This window comes from Plecotus auritus (assembly GCF_963455305.1).
Source record: "Plecotus auritus genome assembly, chromosome: 6".
NCBI lineage: Eukaryota > Metazoa > Chordata > Mammalia > Chiroptera > Vespertilionidae > Plecotus > Plecotus auritus.
In genome coordinates this window covers 123,670,110-123,689,584 of record NC_137773.1, presented here as the reverse complement: position 1 = coordinate 123,689,584, position 19,475 = coordinate 123,670,110, and the positions used below count along the sequence as shown (strand labels likewise).

Genomic DNA, 19,475 nt, shown 5'->3' with positions numbered 1-19,475 from the left:
TCATACCACACAAGGTTACAAAGCGCTGGGGTCTGCACAGATACAAAGTTGCCATTTCTCTCTGGAATCATCAGCAGGAATTTTCCCGAGAGCAAAGCAGCCGTCCCGTCTGGAGTAGGGTCGGGACTGAGCCTAGTGACAGGGCCGGCTGGTGTGGACGGACGCAGAGGGTGGTGGGGCTGTGTTGATTGTCCATTGGATTGCGGTTTCATGAGCACTTGGCAGGTGTGTGTTTCAGCCAGTGGGGAGTTTGGGGACCATTTGCCTGCTGGTCAGGTCCCAGGTAAGACAGTTGCAGCAGAATGGCCCATCCTCTGCTCAGAATTCCCAGCTGGGAGTCTGGCAAGCAGGCAGGGATGGATGGATGGGTGTGGAGTGGCAGCTCTGAGTACGCAAGGACTTTTGGACAAGAACTGGGCTTAGCAGAAAGGAACCCTCAGAAGGGGGAAGGGCAGAGCGGTGGCCCTGTGCCATGCTCAGCCACCGATGGCCACCACCCTGGGAGGGAATTAGGGCCTGGTTGCTCAGTGCTGAGGCTCATTTGGACACCAGTTCCACACTGAACAGATGGTGTGAGAAAGTGAGGTCTGAAGCAGCTTGGTTAGTAGCAGGTAAGATTTTCACTGGTCCAGGTGGTCGTGGGCCCCAGAGGCGTGGCATGCAGCAGTGCTATATCAAGTCAAGCTGCCGAATCCCACTCATTCATTTCAATATAGTTCCTATCGAATTCTATGCAAGTCGCGGTCAGACCTCTTCTCTTGCCCTGAGCTCTGTGGACTTGGTGTCGAGTTGGCGTGGTGCTGACCTCAGGAAGTGGGAAGGGTGACACTTTGGTCTCCCGTGTTGGTTCATTCCAAGTCCTGGCTCACATGTGCTTTCTCCAAAATAAAAGTGCCGCATCGCGTGCTCATCTGGCCCAGCAGTGGAAAGCGCTGGGAGCTGCTCAGCCTGCAGCGCCTTCCTGCCTTTCTTGTCCATCACCTGCTTCTTCGCCCACCAGCTCCCTGCTGAGCAGCGTAGGTCTGCTATCTCCTTCGACTGCTCACTCAAACAGCCCGGCCTGTTGAAGTCTTTGCCTCCGAATCTGGTTGAGGCACTCACTGAACAAATTACTCTTAAGGCAGTAGTTATATTAAACGATTCGAATGTCATCTGAAGAAACCATGAACTGCTTCCATCTGCCTTTGGCCAGGAGCTGCTGAGCTCACGAACAGCAAAAGCTGAACCCAGACACTGGCTTTAAAGGGGAGTCAGGTATAATGGAGCAGGGGAGACCTCGCGGCCACAGTCTTCCCGCCCCACCTGTGCCTCTGCAGGCAGTAGCTCTGCTCGGGCCAGGGGGACACAGTGGCCTCAAACCTCTGTCTGCAGGCAGGACTCTGCTCAGGCCACAGGGACACAGTGGCCTCAAAGTGGTAATTTATGAGTTTCTGTCCTCGCCAACCACCTCATGTAAAAACAATTTGCATGATGCTTAAATGAACAACTTTTTTCTTACAAGTGTATTTTGGTCTCCTATAGAATTTTCATGGTTATTTCTAAGTAAGAAATAGAGGTCTAATTTTATCTGTAGTATTTTAATTAATGATTTAAATCCTAACTTAGATAATTAAAATAAGGACCCATTGCCCTAGCCAGTTTGGCTCAGTGGATAGCGCATTGACCTGAGACCTTAAGGACCTGGGTTCAATTCCAGTCAAGGGCATGTACCTGGGTTGCAGGCTCGATTCCTGGCCCTGGTCAGGGCACATGTGGGAGATAACCATTCGATGTGTCTCTCTCACATAGATGTCTCTCTCTGGTTCTCCCCCTCTCTTTCACTCTCTCTAAAAACCAATGGAAAAAAATCCTCTGGTGAGGATTAACAAAATAATAAATAAATGAAAATAAAATAAGGACCTGCTCACACTACCCTGAAGTCCACTTTCTGCATACAAGGGGAGGCAAGTTGCCCTCCCACAACACAGTGCACACAGGAAGCAGCTGGGCAGCCGTGGCCGGGCAGGAGGGCTCCTTCTGCTGTTGTGTGTGGGGCTACAGCCTAGCTTTCTACGGTGGCTTCCCCGTCTCTGGAAAGAGAAACTGCTGTTGGCATAACTTGGCTATTGTCCATTTTCTTCCCTAGACCTGATCTTTTCACTAGTAAATTTACTTCTGCTGATTTTGTAATTTTGTTTTTCTGCTTACAAAACTAATACACTTGGTTAAAAAAGTTCAATTATCCCAGAAATACAGGCAGGGAATGCTTTTTATTTCACCTTCAATTTTACATGATGGCCTCGCTGGAAACAGTGGTCTTGGATTTAGGCCCTTGCTTGTCATTACTTTGAGTATTTCATGCCACTTCCTCCGGCCAGAAGTGTTTCTCTTGAGAAGTCAGTTGACATTCTAATGGGGACTCCTTTTTATGTAATTTTCTCTCTCTCTTGCTGCCTTTAAGATCCTTTTATCTTCAACATTTGCCATTTTAATTACAATGTGTCTAGGTGTGAGTTTCTTTGGTTTCATCTTCATTGGGACTCTGTGACTCCTGAACTTGTGTGACATTTTCCTTCACCAGGTTGGGGTAGTTTTCTATCATTATTTCTTTATACAGGTTCTCTGTTCCTTGCTCATCCCTTCTGGTATTTGTGTCATGTGGATGTTACATTTCATGTTGTCCCAGAGCTCCCTTAAGCTATCTTCCCGCTTTTTAATATTTTTTTTCTATTGGCTGCTCTAATTGGGTATTTCTACCTTGTCTTCCAAATTGCTGACTCGGCCCTCTGCTTCCTCCAATCTACTTTTAATCCCAGTGTGTTCTTCACATCAGATGGATCACTCTTCATTTCTGTCTTGTTCTTGTTCATGGCCTCTATTTCCTTTTTCATGCTGTTGTAATTTGTGCTAAATTCTTTAAGTTCTTTATAACCATTGCTTTGAATTTTGTGTCTGATAGGTTGCTTGTCTCCATTTCATTTAGTTCCTTTTCTGGAGATTCCTTCTTTTCTCTCATTTGGGGGTTTCTGTCTCCCCATATTAGCCCTCTTTGTATTTGCTCCTATTTATTACATTGAACTGCTATGCCTCCAAGTCTTTGTGGGATGGTCATATGTAGAAAGTGTCTTGAGGGGTCCAGTGGTGTAGTTTCTTTGTTCTCCTGAGCTGGATGCTCTAGGAATGCCTCTTGTGTGTGTTGTGTTCTCTTGTAATTGGGACTTGATTATCGATGTCCCATTTGTGGGAGGGATCTCCCCTCCAACTTGCCGCCAGAGGTTCAACCCCAATGTCGTCGTGCCAGCTGTCTAGTGTTCGGGAACTCCTTAGCCCATAGCCTGTGTCTGCCTTGAGTCTCACACTTTGATTGACCCTGTTCTGTGCTGTGCTTCCTTCCCCCAAAGAGCTGGTTCAACAGGTGTCAGCTGCAGGTGCTTAGGGTCCTGCTGGCTTTTGTCTGCCTGAGCAGTCTGGGATGATATCTGTAGTGGGGACCCAATAGCTGTTACTAATTAGATCAGGCAAAGACTCAAAGCCTCCAGAGACTCGCCTCTGCCTGGAGACAGATTGGAGTCAGTCTTGGGTCGTCCACAGGTGGGGTGAGAGGTTTTCCAACAGGGTGGGGCAATTGCTTCTGCCTGGAGGCTAGTTGTTATTCTCAGTCTCTTAATAGGCCTCAGAAACTCCACAGTGTGGGGCAAGGGACTTTCCAGTAGGGTGAGTCAACTGTCTTCCCCCCAGGCAAAAACAGCAGGATAACAAAAGTTTGCCTGAGAAAGGTATATCCTCCACAGTGTGAGGGAATGACTCAGCATAGGAAACTGAGGTGTCTGCCTTCTGAGCTCTATACTAGGATCCCCCAACCCTGGCTTATGTTTATACAGCTTCAGTCCACTCTGCTCTCCGTCTGCTGAAGCACAAGGTGAGTGGCTGCACATGGAATTTTGTGCATTGGCCCTTTACTAAATACAGGGTGCCTGTATTTCCTGCCCTCTCTCCCTGGCAGGCAGCAACCCTGCTGCTTTTCACAGCCAGATGTTATGTGGGTACCCTTCTCAGTTCTGGTGCTCTCTGCTGGGAAGCCCAAGTTGGGGATTAGACCCCAGAGTTCTCAGTGGGAACCCTCCACAGCTGACATATCCCTCTGGGACTTCAGCTGCTGTCTGTGGGAACCCTCCAGCCCTTTCGCGCCTCTGCCCCTCCTACCAGTCTCTACGCAGTCTCCGCTTTCCATCCTCAGTTATCAGAGTTCTCTCCAGCCTAGTCCTCAGTTGATTTTTCAGGGTGGTTCTTCTGTATTTTAGTTGTAATTCCAGTTTGGTCTTGGGAGCATGTCTGTTAGCTTCCACTTACTCCCAATGTACATCCCTAGTAGCATTGTTTTTTTTTACCTTGCATTTCCTTAATGATTCCAAAGTTGCAACTGTCCCAGTGACTCTTTCTGAGGTGCTTGGGGGCTGACCTTCTACTCCCTTCCCAGCCCCTTCCTTTCTTCTCCTTCACCAAAGGCAGGTGTCTCCTGCCTCCTGCTATGCATCCTCCTTGTGGTCTCTCAGAACCCAATGTGCCTGAGTCACTGGGAGGAGCAACAGAGTCGTCCGAAACCTCCTCTAACCCCCAAGACCACCTGGCCTTCCAGGGTAGTGTGTCCTTTGACTCCTTTATCAAAGTCAATTCCATCATCTCTAAAAGGCAAAAATGGTCTGGAGGTTTAAACAGGACTATTGTGGGGACAGGGCTACTGTTTCTGGACTAATTATTTGACTTAATTGTGCGCACTCACAAGTAAGCTGTTTGATATGTAGCCACTTTCACCAACCAACAGCTGGGCTCAGACATCAACAAGTCTACTTGGGAATGTACTTGGTGCTATTCTAAAAGGAAAAACACACATTCTAAGTACTGTGTGGGGTTTAATGAGCATGATGTGTTGAATTGAACAAGCTGTGGGTATTGGGATTTCACCTTCTTTATACACAATCAAGAAAAAAATCTCTCCTCTACTTTTTCCCCAGATTATTTGCAGGGGTCTTCCCGCGAATGGCAGCCATCAGCCTGGGAGGTTTCATCTTTCTTGGTGCTTATGACCAAACGCATAGCTTGCTGTTGGAGCTTGGCAGAGAGAGCCCGTGAACCACACGCCCGCAGCCACACCTACAGGGGGCACTGTGAGCGCTCCCACTCCTGCAGCCACGCCTACAGGGGGCCGAGGTGAGAGCCCCCCCTCCCACAGCCGCTGGGCCCTCTGAACATGCAGGCAATGAGGCCCAGTCCCTGCAGGTCCACATGGAGCACGACTTCCAGGCTACAGGCGGCTGGGATGATGTCATCTACATATTTGCCAGAAAGTTAAGAGAGAAAACAATGCCTAGAGCAGTACTTTTAACGATTTTCTCAGAACCCCTTAATAAATAAGTTTGGTGATCTGAGGCCGGCCCCTCTGAGCTTTCATTTGACTGTGTCTGCTTGACTGATAAGCTCCAGAAAATTGGAGTTCCAGGAACCTCGCGCTGCCTGCTGGGAGCCACGGTGTGCGATCTGCTTTGCTACGTCATGCACTGATTCCAAAGGTAGTCAAGACAGGAGGACTGCACTTGTCAGGGCGCTTCTGGAATTCAATGGGCGAGGCAGTGCTGGTTAATGTACACATGACCCGAGCCGCACACTTAACTTTATAAGTGAACTTTATTAAAGACACTTCATGCCGCTTGTTAGACACTTCAGTATTTTACACGTTTTTCAATGTACATTGTACCAAAATTTCTATAAATAAATAACTTTGTACATAAAAGTAATACTTCCTCTTTCACATTGCCTCTCAGAAGCAGCAAATTCACATGTTGTGGAAGTAACATCAATTAACTATTGAGAACAAAATTCTAAATGTGCTTACCTTTGGAACAGTGATTATCTGACAGTAAATTAACATAGTAACCATTTTGTCAATACCTACTAGTGCTTCAGCGCACCGGCTGAAGGACCTTGCTTTCCGGCTTCTAAGGCCCTTGTTTGAATGCAGTTTTCCCTCAAATGCCCACTGGCACTCACAGGTAGTTAGCTCCAGGCCTCACAAGTGCAAATCCCCCAGAACCCAAGGCATGGGCTCCTCTGTGCAAGGGAGGGACGCGCACAGGGCACCCGGAGCGGAGCGGGCCGCTGATGTTTGCCTCGAGGCCCTAGGCGCTGGAGATAAGCCCGCTAGCCCTGAAAGTAAGGACTTGATCCTTGTTCTCCCCTAACACCAACATAATACTAATTACATTGGCAGAACTAAAGCATCACTATTGAAAAATCCACAGGTACCAACAGCAGCAACCTCTATCTTATTAGAAAGCCTCAGTTGACAATCAAGTGATCCTGACAGACATTCCCTTTTATCACAGAAGGAAGGCAGGCTAATTGTTCAGACCAAGGCTGTGGTGATTAACAACCCCCACCGTGCTTGTTAAGTAAGAAAGAGCTCGAACCTATGAGGAAAAGTCACTCAGTGCAGAGTGCGTGACGTGCGCAGGTCTGGGCGCAGGGAGGAGGTCTGCGAGGAGCACCCACTGAGCTCCTGTAACTGACGTGAAGTTACTTCCGACGCAAACCCAGCTCTGCCTGTGAAGCATCCGGGTCTGCCCTGCCATGTGTGATGGAGTCCGAGGGCTTCCTCCTCCCCCCACACCACCCCAGAAGCAAATGTGGTTTTTAGCGTCTATAAATTCCATCCATGCATTAAGGCACCAGAACTATCCCCACATTCCAAAATGAAACAGCAACCTGATATGAATAATATTATTGTCAAAACTGTACGATTTTTTCTGTTAACCATGCAATAAAGATTAAAATATCCTTTGAAAAAGATATATAACATATATGAAATCTCTGAAAACTCTTATGTACACAATAGCCTCTTGCATTCTGTGCTTCAGCTGCAAGTCCTTTAAACTACAGACACTCCCCATGGAAGTTAAAACTGTACAGTGACGCTTGAACCCAAGCTTCCTCACAACACGCCTCCCTCCCTCCCTCCCTGGAGACAGACAGTGCCTAGGCCCGCGGGGCAAACAGCAGCGGCCCGCTCCGCTTCCCGGGCAGCTGTCCTGTCAGTGGCGTGGACTCGGGACTGGAGTCACCTGCTTTGGGGACGTGTCCATTCAGCAGAAGCAAGTGCCGACCTTCACTGGGGGCGTCGGGAGAGTCCAGGGCGGCTCGTGTGAGCTCAGAACTGCCCGGGGTCAGTGTCGAGGGCTGGGGGTCTATGGAGTCCGGCTCACACACCCCTGTGAACATCCATGGAGGGGCCCCTGCAAAAAAGGAGAGGGCCCATCAGACCTGGCCTGGCGTTTCTGTGCTGCCCCCTGCTGGGGACGGGAAGACAGTGAAGGCTTACCTTTCCCCTCTGGAGGTGCCCCTAGCTTTCTCTTCCAGGGTGGTAGCATTCTGTCGTGGTTACTGGGGTAGAGGGACTCCCTGCAGTCGGGGCGAGACCCATCACCAGTCCCACTGTGGAGACTGTTCAGACGTGGAGAATGTTCTCGGTCACTCCTATGAGGCTCCTGGCTGCTCGGTGTATCTGACTGTGTACTGTCCCTGGACATTGGCTGAGGACGGAAGGCGTGGTCCTTGTAGTAACTGTCCACATCAGTGTGGCTGTCACTGCATACAACTGGGCCACCGGGCTCTGCAAGACACAGTGGAGACACTCAGCACCAGCACCTGGGCCTCCACCCCCAAGCCTGCTGCACCCCAGCACCAGGGGCGGGCCCACTGAGATCACTACAACCCCCTGAGGCTAAGGATGGGGTTTTCCATGTTTATTTCAGATTTAATTTCTTCATCAGACAACTGGGATCACAGGAAGAAATCCTATCTGAATGGCTCCTCGCAGCATCAGGAGCTTCTGATCCATCAGCAAGGAGCTTCCGACCCATCAGCAAGGAGCTTCCACAGGGCCCTGCTGAAAGGTCAGGCCTGGCGCTCTACTGATGTTGCATACAAATCTGGAAAGTCCATGCCATAGGAGTATTTTAGATACATCCTACTCACAGAGAGCCAGGCCCCACACCACTTCCTGTTTAGATATGAAAACCCAATCCTGGGATGGCCTTAGACCCATAATGCCTCACCCTTGAGGTCAACCCAGATTGGGATCTGAAGAACAAAACACTTTTCCTGAGAAAGCATCTCTCACCCATCTTCTGTGGACCAGGTGTGCCACTGGCTTTCTCTGTCGCTCTCCACGGCTCCTTGCTGTACCCAACACAGAGCCGGGACTGCCTGCATGCGATGCCGGGACCATCGGCCTCTGGAAAGAGGCCTGCGTCTCTTGGACAGACACCTGCAACAGAGTCCCACACTGTTGGAAGCGCCGGGCTCAGCACTTCACGGGCACACTTATGAAAAGAGTGGGCATTGCTGCTAGAAGACAGGTGTTTCTAAAATGCCCCTCGAGGGGTGGCCCAGGCCCGTTCCTGAGACTCCTTCCCAGCACCAGGCCTGCCGCAGCCACACAGGAGGCCCTGGGGACAAGCGTGCCGAGCACACGCTGTCCCTCTCGAGCGGCTTGCGGTCACCCAGGAGAGCTGCTGAGAGGAGCTAAGGCTCTTAGCAAGAGACACTGAGCCCAACAGAGGGACTTCCTGGGGGGCGGGGTTTTAAACTTTGCAGAACTTGCACAGGGAGGTCCAAAAATCCAACAGGCTCGAGTCACCTGCCTTCCAGGTCACAACATGCTCAAGGTAACAGTTGCATCAGACTTTGTGGCTTTACCATTGCTCTCGACATGCCCATTGGCCTGATGGCCACTCTCAGTCCTGAGCACAGTGTCCTGTCGGTCAGAAAGGGTCCCCTGAGAAGACAGGTAGCTCGGAACATCCGGCGGCACAACAGTCTCATCTGCAAGGAGACAGGACAGTCACCCCCAGATCCCAGTCCTCTGTGGTGACAAGGACACAGACACAGGACCACCCCCCCCCCCATGGCAGCAGTCCCGGCCATGAAGAACCTGGGGTCCTGCTCAGAAGGCCTCCCCAGTGCACTTCTCACCCAGGTGTGAAAGGTGTGGCCATCAGATCCGAGTGCATAGACAGAAAGCAGTGATGGGAGAGAGAGCTGATAGACACAGAGTTGCACAGTAACGGCCCCCCACGGCAACGAGGCACACGCCCAGGACGCCTCTGACCACCCTGGGTAGGAACTGCAGAGCTCACGGTGCTGCATTTGACAGTCTTCCCATCTAACATCCCATTCCTGGGAGTTAAAACAGTGCCAGGCACACCAAAGCTCACTGTCCAGAATGGTTCCAGGTTCCCCAAGGTCCTAGAGTTTACATATACAGAAAGCCCTGGACCAGCCTTCCCCAGGGTCACTGCTTTCCTCCCCGAAAGCCAGCTGCCAGCAGGGTACCTGTGTTGGTGACACTGTACTCTTCCCTCTTCCGCCTGGTTTGGTAGATGATGCACACCCAGACTAAGGACGTCAGGACCACACTGCACACCACAGCGATGGTAAAGATGCCCACGGTAGTCCCGTCCTTCCTGCAACCAGGGCTGGGCAACACACTCAGCTGGCTGTGCGCCCGCTCGGTGCCCAGGGCATTGGACATCTCGCAGGTGTACCGGCCCGCATCCTCGGCCCCCACGTTCTGCACAACGAGCAGCTGGTTGCCGGGGGTGAAGTGGTGACGCTCAGTGAGGCTCAGAAGGTGGTCCCCTTTGAACCAGGTGATGCGGGGCGGGGGGCTCCCCGCCGCCTTGCACTGGAGCGCCACCGTCTCCCCTGCGGACACCACGCGGTCTTCCAAGGGCACCGCCAGGGACGGGGTCTCTGCAAGGCAGAGACAGGACCGTTATTCTGTGGGCCTTGGGCTCCTGGACAGACAATCCAACACATCAGCAAAGGCCACACCAGATCTTTCATCACAGGGCAAACTTTCTGGGCCCTGCTGACATGGCCAAGTCTTTCCCAGGTGGGGTTGCTGCAGCAAGAACGAGCTCCCACCTACTGTCCCCAGCTGTCCCATGACAGCCCGTGTCTCCATCTACTGTCCGAAGCTGTCCCGTGACAGCCTGTGTCTCCATCTATTGTACCCAGCTGTCCCGTGACAGCCCGTGTCTCCATCTACTGTCCGCAGCTCTCCCGTGACAGCCCGTGTCTCCATCTACTGTCCACAGCTCTCCCGTGACAGCCCGTGTCTCCATCTACTGTCCACAGCTCTCCCGTGACAGCCCGTGTCTCCATCTACTGTCCACAGCTCTCCCGTGACGGCCCGTGTCTCCATCTACTGTCCGCAGCTGTCCCGTGATGGCCCGTGTCTCCATCTACTGTCCACAGCTCTCCTGTGATGGCCCGTGTCTCCCTGTCCCTTCCAGAGCAGTTCTCATCTAGAGTGTTTTATACTGTTTTATACTGAAGCCCTATTTTTTTAAAGAGATGGAACCACTTATTCAAAAAGAAATCTTAGAAAGCAGCTTAAAATATTAAAGTACAAACAGCCACCATACTGCCCCACACCAGGCTCCACAGATGGTTGAAGAACATCGACTCTAGGTATCTGTGAAGTTTAAGAAAACCTGTCACCCACACCCATACCCACACGTATACACTGAGTATAGCCACAGGCGAACCTAGGACAGTCAGTGTGGCGTTGGCCGAGATGGAGCCGGCCAAGTTCTGGGCGGTGCAGCTGTAAACCCCCATGTCATCGAGCTTCACGTCTGTGATGAAGAACACGTCATCGTCAGGCATGACGTGCATGCGTCGCTCACGAGCGGCAGGGAAGTCAGTGCCTCCGTCCTTCTGCCAGGCAATCTGGGGGTTAGGGTGGCCGGTGGCAGCACACTCGAGGCGGGCCATGGTGCCAGTCCGGATGGCGATGTCGTGCGGCATTTTGGTGAACGATGGCAACACTGTAACACAGACAGGTCAGGTCACGGGAAAGCCAGAACCACGCCAGGAAAACCCTCTGGCAACAGCCCTCCCATGTCTGGGTGTCGCTCGCCACCTTACCACCCTGTGTGCCAAGGTCTGCCTACCCCCAGGACGGCCACTTCAGAATGAGCAGCCGCAGGTCCCCCAGGCTGCCAGCTGCTCGTGGCCACAGCAGAGCACTTCCATCAGTCTCTCTGGTACCCCTGAGGCTGGCGACATCCCTCGCATGGTAATCAGTCCGTCCCAGGACACCCCGTAAATGCAGGCCTGGTGCCTGCCCACCTTAAGTACTGGCAGGAGAGCCTGGGAAACCAAACTGCTACTCCAGCAGGAGGCACTGACGCGGGGAGGGAGAGGTGCCCACCCCTGGAGAAGGGGAGAGAGCTCCCTCCTGAAGTCCTGTCTGGAGGGTGTGGGCCAAGGCCCTGCACACAAAGCTGAAAGCTCTTGTCCCACACGTTGACCCCAATACCCCCACACGGTCAGCATCCAGCCACGGGCCTGTCAAGGTTATTTGCTGGAGAGGCTAACAGCTCACTGAGTTTTTGAGAAACAATGAAGAGTCCCCCAGAAAAGCCAAGAGAAGCAGCCAGTGTGGTGACGGGTATGTGTTCCGTGGTCTGCAAGGGCCTGAGAACGCATTGGTTCCAGCACTTTTTAATTAGAAGTTTAATAATCAGGAACATCTCTTTAGGCTAAGGGGGGTTGGGTGGCTAACTCCTCCTCTGCCCTAAACTCACTACAACAAACAGTAGTGAAGAAGCCAACCTGACAGGCTCTGAGACTGTGTCCCAAGTGAAAAACCCTTGTCAAACACCCCCAGGACTGCTTGCCCTCAGGCTACACTCACACCAGCCTTGCACTCCACAGCCTCTGGGAGGCAGGCGCGGCTGCCGCACCGCTGGCTGACCTGTCCCAGGCTGGCCTCTGGCTCCAAGGCTATGCCATCTACTCAGAGGGCGGCCACTTCCCCAGGATCAGGTATCTTGGATCTGGATACCAGGCATCTTGTTTTATGGAGGATAATAAATGGATAAAAATACAAGGCTTGGGCCAACAATTTCACTTAACATAATAAGTGGGTAAAAGTTATTTTATCCCCAAAACAAAGACTCCACTGAGAATCTTCAAAGCTTGCCCTGAGGCCCACCCAGGCAACGGTGACACCGTGCAGGCCGTCTCAGTCCCTCCGCATGGTAACAGAGAACGGCTGCGTGTGGATGTGCAGGAGCTGAGCACCAGGGCAGCCAGAGGGTGCCTGCGTACCGTTCACAGTGAGCCTGGCCTTGTGTGAGTAGGTGGAGCCGAAGTGGTTGGTGATGATACACTGGTAGCGGCCCTCGTGCCCAAAAGTGACTCGGCGGAGGTGCAGGATGGTGGTATACTCCATCACCTCCCCGTCCTGTGCCCTCACGTGGGCAAAGTTCTCCATGTCGGCGTCGGCCAGAACCTCACTGTCCTTCTTCCAGGCAAAGGTCATGGGGGAGCTGCTGCTGCTGGCTGCCGAGCATGTGAACCGGACATCCCTGCCCACCACAGCCACCGTCGTCTCCGGCTGGGTAATGATCTGTGGCTTTGGCAAGTCCTCTGGGGAGAGAAGAGCCACTGTAAGTCACCAGGCACTTAGGACCCAGAGGCAGCAGCTGCATTTCCCGCAGGGACAGCAAGTCCTCAGCTCCACCGACACGGAGGGACTCCCACCTGGAGAGCCTGCCTCGTCCAGTTTTATGTCCACGAGGAGCGATCACCTCCAAGATCACGCACGCCTTGGTCACAAATCACTCCACTGGTGCTCCACTAGCAAAGCAACCAGCGGTCTCCTCATTTAACACACTTAACAGAGTCAGGAACTACTGGATGAGACTGCACAGACCTCACCCACAAGCTTTACTCTAAAGCACTTGTGTCAGAACCCAGACCTGTGAAAATATGCTCCTGTGTCAAAGCAAGGAAAGCACTAGCCAAAGGAACTGCTTCAGAATTCTGGGAAAAAATTATTTTATCCCCAAAGATTCCACCAGAGGCTACAACAACCCACAGGATGTGGATCAAGGAAATGCATGAATCTCTAGAAGAAAAGTGAGCTTTGTGGCATTTTCTCCCACTCTCCAGGCTCTGTGGTATCCTGGAAGCCCAGCCGCTTAGCAATCACTGAGGCAGGATGGTTTGGAGCCTCCCCCTAAGCCCATCCTCAGGGTGTGTTTATCTGACAGATGCCCTGTGCTCAGCAGGGGGAGCCCCACCCTGAGGGCATCTGATGAAAGCAGCAGCCCGGCTGGCAGTGATACCATTGGGGCAACAAGAGGCTGGCCAGAAATGGAAATGGAAAACCAGGTGACTGCAGTGCTGCAGGGCTTTGAAGAGGTCCGCCATGTTCCTGAGGCCCGAGAACTCATGTGCAGGGCTGTGCCCCCAGCAAGGGCCTGGAGGCCCAGTTCCTTGCCTGCAACCAGCCCTAACAGGATCCGTGCAAACAGGGAGTGATGCTGCGCAAAGGGCGGAGACTTCCTGGCTGACGTGACTTAAGGATGTAACCAGGGAGAGACTTCAGTGGCTACACGGAACAGGCTTTATATAACGTCTGTCCAGAAAGTCACTGAACAAAGAAACTAATTAACAGGACAACAGTAAACCCAGGGGGAAGAGAGGAACACTGATTCACATTATTTTAAATGTTCGGTTTTCAACAAAAAACTACAAAACACACAAAGAAACAGGAGAAAAAAGTCAACAGACAATGTCCTCAAGGAAGCTCTTGGCTTTAGTAAAGAAAGACCTTAAATTGGCTTTGTAAATATGTTCAAAGAACTAAAGGAAACCAGGTCTAAGAAAATTAAAGGAAAGTATGCAAATACTTTCCCACCAAATAAAGAATACCAATAAAGACATATAAATTGCAAACATGAACCAAATCTAAGTGTGGAGTTTGAAAGTATAATAACTGAAATGGAAAACTCACTAGAAGGGCTCAAGAGCCAAGCTAAGTGGGCAGAAGAGTCAGTAAACTTGAAACAGGTCAATTGAGATAATCCAGTCTGAGAAACGTAAACAAAGGAAGAATGAAGAGAAGAGAAGAGAGCCACAGAGGCCTGTGGGATAGCATGAAGCATAATAACATGCAAATAAATGGGAGTCTACAAAGAAGAAAGAAAAGGAACAGAAAGAGTATTTGAAGAAATAATGGCCCCAAACTTTCCATAGTTGGTGAAAAACATGCATCCACACATCCAAGAAGCTCAGCAAATTCCAAATAGAATAAATTCAGAGACCACACCCAGGTGCATCACAGTCAAGCTGCCAACAGAGAATCTTGAAAGCAGCAAGAACAGCAACTCATCATACACAAGGGACCTCAGTAACAGTGACAGCTAATCTCTCACCAGAAACACGGAGGTCAAAGGCAGCAGGAAGACAAAGCCAAAGTACTGAAAGAGAGAAAATACCAAATAAGAATCCTACATCCGGCAAAACCATCCTTTCAAAAATGAAGGCGAAAGTAAAACATTCTCAGGTTTAGAAAAAAAACAAAAACCTGAGACAATTCATTGCTACCAGACCTACTTTACAAGAAATACAAAAGGAAATCATTCAGGCTGAGATGAAAAGGGTAGGAGCAGAAAAGAGAAGACTCAGAATTTGGAATCAAAGAAGGGATATTACTACCAACTTCACAGCAATAACAAGAATACAGGGGGCTACTATGAATAACTGCTCACAAATTAGACAACCAGTTTGAAATGTACAAATTCTGAGAAAGACACAAGCTACCAGAAGTTACTGGAGAAGAAATGTATAATTTGAATAGTTCTAACAAAAGTAAACAGACTGAATTAATAATTTCAAAACTTCCCACAAAGAAAAGCCCAGACCTAAAAGGCACTACTGTTGAACTTTACCAAACATTTAAAGGCGAATTATCACCAATCTTTATAAACTCTTCCCGAAAAACGTATTAGGAACACTTCCCAACTCCATTCTCTGAGGCAAGTATTTTATCTGTTAACAAACCAGACAAAAACATCACCAAAAACAAAAACTACAGACCTTTACAAGTGAAAACAACAAAATCCTCAACAAATATACTAGCAAAACAAATCCCACAACATGTAAAAAGAATCACACAGCATGAACAAGCTGGATTTATCCCAGGAATACAAGGTTGGTTTAACATCCACAAATCAAGATATTACACCATTTCAAAAAAATAAAGGTCAAACCCACCTGATCGCATCAACAGGTACAAGAAAAAAAAAAAAATCATCTGGCAAAACCCAACACCCTCTCATGAGAAAAGCTGAAATGTTTTTATGAACAAATTATAATTAGCAGGGAATTTCCACAACTTGATAAAAGTCATCTAAGAAAAATCCACAGCTAACATCAGACTTAATGATGAAAGACTGAATGTTTTCCCCTAAGAGCAGAAAAAAAGACAAGGATGTCTACCCTCACCACTTCTACTCAATAATGTACTGGAGGTTCTAGCCAGAGCAATTAGGCAAAAATAAATAAATAAAATACAGCCAGATTGGAAAAGAAGTAAAACTATATTTTTCCAAATGGCATGATGATCACATATAAAGAAAACCTAAGGAATTTACTGAAAAACTATTAGAACTAATAAATTATTTCAAACACAGCTGCAGGATACAAGATCAACATATCAAATTCAATTGCATTTCTATGCTCTAGCAATGAAACTTTAAAAATGAAATCAAGAATACCATTTAAAATAGCTCCAGAAAGAATTTTTAAAAAGTGTACAATGAAAACCACAAAACACCACTGAAAGAAATTACAGAAGAGCTACAAAACAACAGAACCACACACGAAAAGCCATCCCATCTTCGTGAATTTATATTAAAAGACAGCAATACTCCCCAAATTAATGTATAGGTTCAATGGAATCCCTATTTCAAAATGCCAATTGTGTCGATTGCAGATTGACAAGCTGATCCAAAACTTTATAGGGAAATGCAAGAGAACCACAATAGTCAAAATAGTCTCAAAAAAAAAAACAAAAAAAACCCCCACAAAAGTCAAGGTCTATGTAGCAACTAAAATCATAAAACTCATAGAAGGAAAGGTCTTTGTGACCTTGTCTTAGGCAATAGTTTCTTAGATATGACATCAATAGTAGAAATGACAGAAGAAAAAATAGAGAAACTGGACTTTATCAAAATTTAAAACTTTTGTGCCTCACCCATCAAAAAATGAAAAATAATGCACAGGTTGGGATAAAATATTGGCAAATCATATATCTGATGAGGGTCTAGTATCTTGATATATAAAGAACTTTTCAATAAAAAGACAAAGGGCCCAATTAAAACATAAGCAAAGGATCTGAGTAGCCATTATTCCAAAGCAGATTATATGAGTGTGTGTTCAATAAGCATATGAAAACATGATCAACATCAGTCATCAGGGAAATGCAAATCAAAACCACAATGAGCTCTGGCCAGTGTGGCTGTTGGCTGGAGTATCGTCCTGTACACCAGGTTCGATTCCTGGTCAGGGCACATACTCAGGTTGGGGTTCAATCCCCCGTTGAGGCATGTGCAGGAGGCAACTGATCGGTGTTTCTTTCTCCCCACCCCCCACCTCTCTAAAATCAATGAAAAACATCTCCTCGAGTGAGAATTAAAAAAATATAGTGCAAAAAAAAAAAAAAAAAAAAAAAAAAGGAAAGAAAACCCACACTGAGAATCCACTTCACATCAACTATTATAGATAAATTAAGACGTAACAAATGCTGACAAGGATGTGGAAAAATCAAAACCCTCATACACTGTTGGTGACTATGAAATGATGCAGCCACTTTGGAAAACAATTGGCAGTTCCTCAAAAAGTAAAACAGAGTTGCCATATGCCCCAGAAATTCCACTCCTACTTACGTACCCAAAAGAATTCACACAAAACTTGGACACAAATATTCATAACAGCATTATTTACAATAACCAAAAAGAGGAACAACCTAAATGTCCATCATTGATAATGGATAAATAACATGTATATCCATACAATGGATTATTATTCAGCCATTTATAAGAATGAAGTACTGATACATGCTTAAAAATTATGCTATGAAAAAAGCCAGGCACTAAAGACCACATATTGTAAGGCTCCATTTACATGAAACATCAAGAAAACATAAAACACAGAGATGGAACTAGAGCAGCGGCTGCGGGGCCTGGGGACATGGAGCACATTTAGGGGTGATGAAAATATTTTAGAATGAATAGTGAGGGTTACACAACTTTTCAATATTCTAAAAACCACTGAATTGTACACTTTACAGGGGTGAATTTTATGGTATAAAAAAATCTATCTTTTAAAAAACAGCTTTATTGAAATGGAATTCACCTGTTTAAAGTATGTAATTCCATGGTTTTTAGTATATTCACAAATATGTGCAACCGTCATCACAGTCAATTTTAAAAACATTTTCACCACCTCCAAAAGAAACCCCATACCTGTTGGCTACCATCCCTTCTCCCACCGTCCCTCCCAGCCCTCAGCAACCACTAATCTGCTTGCCACTTGTACTGGTTTTCCTATTTATGTGACTGCAATCCTACAACATGTGGTCTTTTGTGAGGTTCATCTGTGTTGTATGACTTACTCCCTCTTTTATGGCCCAATGATATTCCACTGCATGGCTACGCTGCATTTTATCTATCCATTCATCACCTGGGGGCACTGGTTGGTTCCGCTTTTTGGCTGTTCCGAGTACTGTTGCTGTGAACCTGTGTGCACAGATGTTCATGTGGACGTCTGTTTCCATCTCTCCCAAGTAGGGAGCTAAGAGTAGAATTGCTGTTTGGTTGTTTGAGGAACTGACAGACTGTCGCCAAGCGGTTGCACCATTTCCCTCCCACCTGCATGCAGGGGGCTCCCTCTCTCCCCGCCCGCACCCTCACTTGATATCTGAACTGATTCCTGCGATGCCTCTATAAAAAAGGAATGGAAGACTAGCACAGAGTTTGCACCCTTGCTCCCTGCCAGTGTTTCCATGGCTCCCACCCACACCTGATGACGCCTGGGTGGGAGCCCAAGGGGGTAAGATGTGCTACAACCCAGAACATACCAGGGCCACAGGCTGGAGGCTGCATGCGACATATAAAGGGAAAGGAAAGGGAAAGAGGGCAGAGCACTCGACCTCAGAGAGCTCTGACCATTCTGGTGCCCTAAGGACCAGGCCCTGAGGAGCTCTAGGCACACAGCCATCTGCCCCAGGGGTGGGAGCGACGTGCACCCCACCTTCTGCAGGGAGCTCCCGGGAGACTGATGAGTAAGAAAAGCTGCTACCACATTGGCAGGGTCTTTAAGGCTGTACTGGACTAATGGGGAGAAAGGTGGGGGGGGGGGGGCACACGGCTATGGCTGTGCGCACAAAGTAGGATCAAGAAGTAGCCCACAAGGGCCCCCATGTCACTAGGGGTGCTCCTGGTTATGATCACCAGAGCAGGGACCAGAGCTCAGGCAGATGGGCAGGACCGATGGAGGCAGCTGGACTCATGCTGGCCCAGCTGCTCCAGGCAGGCCTGGGACCCCCCGGCCTCGCTCCTGCTCTGAGCACAGACCAGGAACAGCTCACAAGTGGTCATTCTCGGACCACGTCTCCCTGACCACTACATTATTCCTATCTGTGCTGGAGCCCAACCACCCCTGGGCCAAAGGCAAGAGCTGCGTTCCAACAATCAGAAGGAAAAAGAATTTTAAGCTACACGAGCAGATTCAATGGTTTGAGAAACAGCAAGAGGGCAAGTCAACATTAAGGAATTATTTTTACTACAGCGCATGTTCTCCTGGGACTCGTTCTTCCTGCATTTAACCTTTCATTCTTGGGGTTGGAAAGAAACACATTAAAACCCAGCCTCAGACACTGAGCAAATCCACAGCCACACCGGGCACCAGAGCCCTCCTGAAATAACAAACTATCTTCCTGTAACTGATTCCTCTGATTTGTAGCTGAACCTCCCCACTCCCTTCCGCCTAAAGCGTGGACTCCAAGAACCACCTAAGGAGGCAGCCTTGCCGTAAATACCACGTGTGGTTTCAGTGGGAGGCAAGCAGCACCCAGTGGCTGATGGAAACCACCCTGGGCTTCACTCTGGTCACAGGAACCACTCCGTGATGAGCTCCTGGCTCCGCGCCCGGCATGGAAGACGACCACAGACGGGCTTACCACACACGAAACTCTCCGGGGGCACTGAGAAGATGCTCCGGCCCTGCAGCGCTTCCGGGTGGGCGCAGGTGGCGGTCACGGAGGCCTGCAGCGTCCGGCCCAGCAGCCATGAGGGCAACCACCGGAGCTGGCAGTCACACAGGAAGCTCTCGCTGCTGATGCGGCTGCAAGAGAAACAGAAATGCTCTCAGCACAACAGCGACCCGTCACCTGGTCAGCTTCTGCTGCTCGCGCAGCAGGCCGATGGGCATGGTTCCCTCCCGGTCCCTCTGCAGCCACAGGCCATCTACCTGGAGATGCTGATAAAACGCAGCTTCTGGCTGCATAGGCTGAGTGGACCCATGACCCGGCATCTAACACGCTCGGGGTGACGCTGACACATGGGCCCAAGAACCAC

At 49.2% G+C, this 19,475-nt stretch overlaps 2 protein-coding genes across 5 annotated transcripts in view; one reads left to right on the top strand and one right to left on the bottom strand.

Moving 5' to 3' along the window:
- Positions 1-6,815, top strand: part of SLC25A26 (solute carrier family 25 member 26) — a 169,178-nt gene extending 162,363 nt beyond the window's left edge. For 2 of the 4 annotated variants that reach the window (XM_080676304.1, XM_080676307.1), the window contains one exon: positions 4,992-5,404. In XM_080676304.1, the coding sequence (XP_080532430.1) occupies positions 4,992-5,063 (72 nt within the window). In that variant the 3' untranslated portion in view covers positions 5,064-5,404. Of the gene's footprint in view, positions 1-4,991 lie in introns of all 4 variants that reach the window. The other 2 variants (XM_080676305.1, XM_080676306.1) reach the window with 2 other exon arrangements.
- LRIG1 (leucine rich repeats and immunoglobulin like domains 1) overlaps positions 5,646-19,475 on the bottom strand; it is a 104,659-nt gene continuing 90,829 nt past the window's right edge. Inside the window, exons 12-19 of the mRNA XM_080676303.1 lie at positions 19,079-19,242; positions 12,157-12,477; positions 10,587-10,868; positions 9,367-9,786; positions 8,731-8,856; positions 8,153-8,299; positions 7,352-7,642; positions 5,646-7,265 (exon numbers count right to left, since the gene is read on the bottom strand). Coding sequence (XP_080532429.1) covers positions 7,009-7,265; positions 7,352-7,642; positions 8,153-8,299; positions 8,731-8,856; positions 9,367-9,786; positions 10,587-10,868; positions 12,157-12,477; positions 19,079-19,242 — 2,008 coding nt within the window. The 3' untranslated portion in view covers positions 5,646-7,008. The remainder of the gene's footprint in view (positions 7,266-7,351; positions 7,643-8,152; positions 8,300-8,730; positions 8,857-9,366; positions 9,787-10,586; positions 10,869-12,156; positions 12,478-19,078; positions 19,243-19,475) is intronic.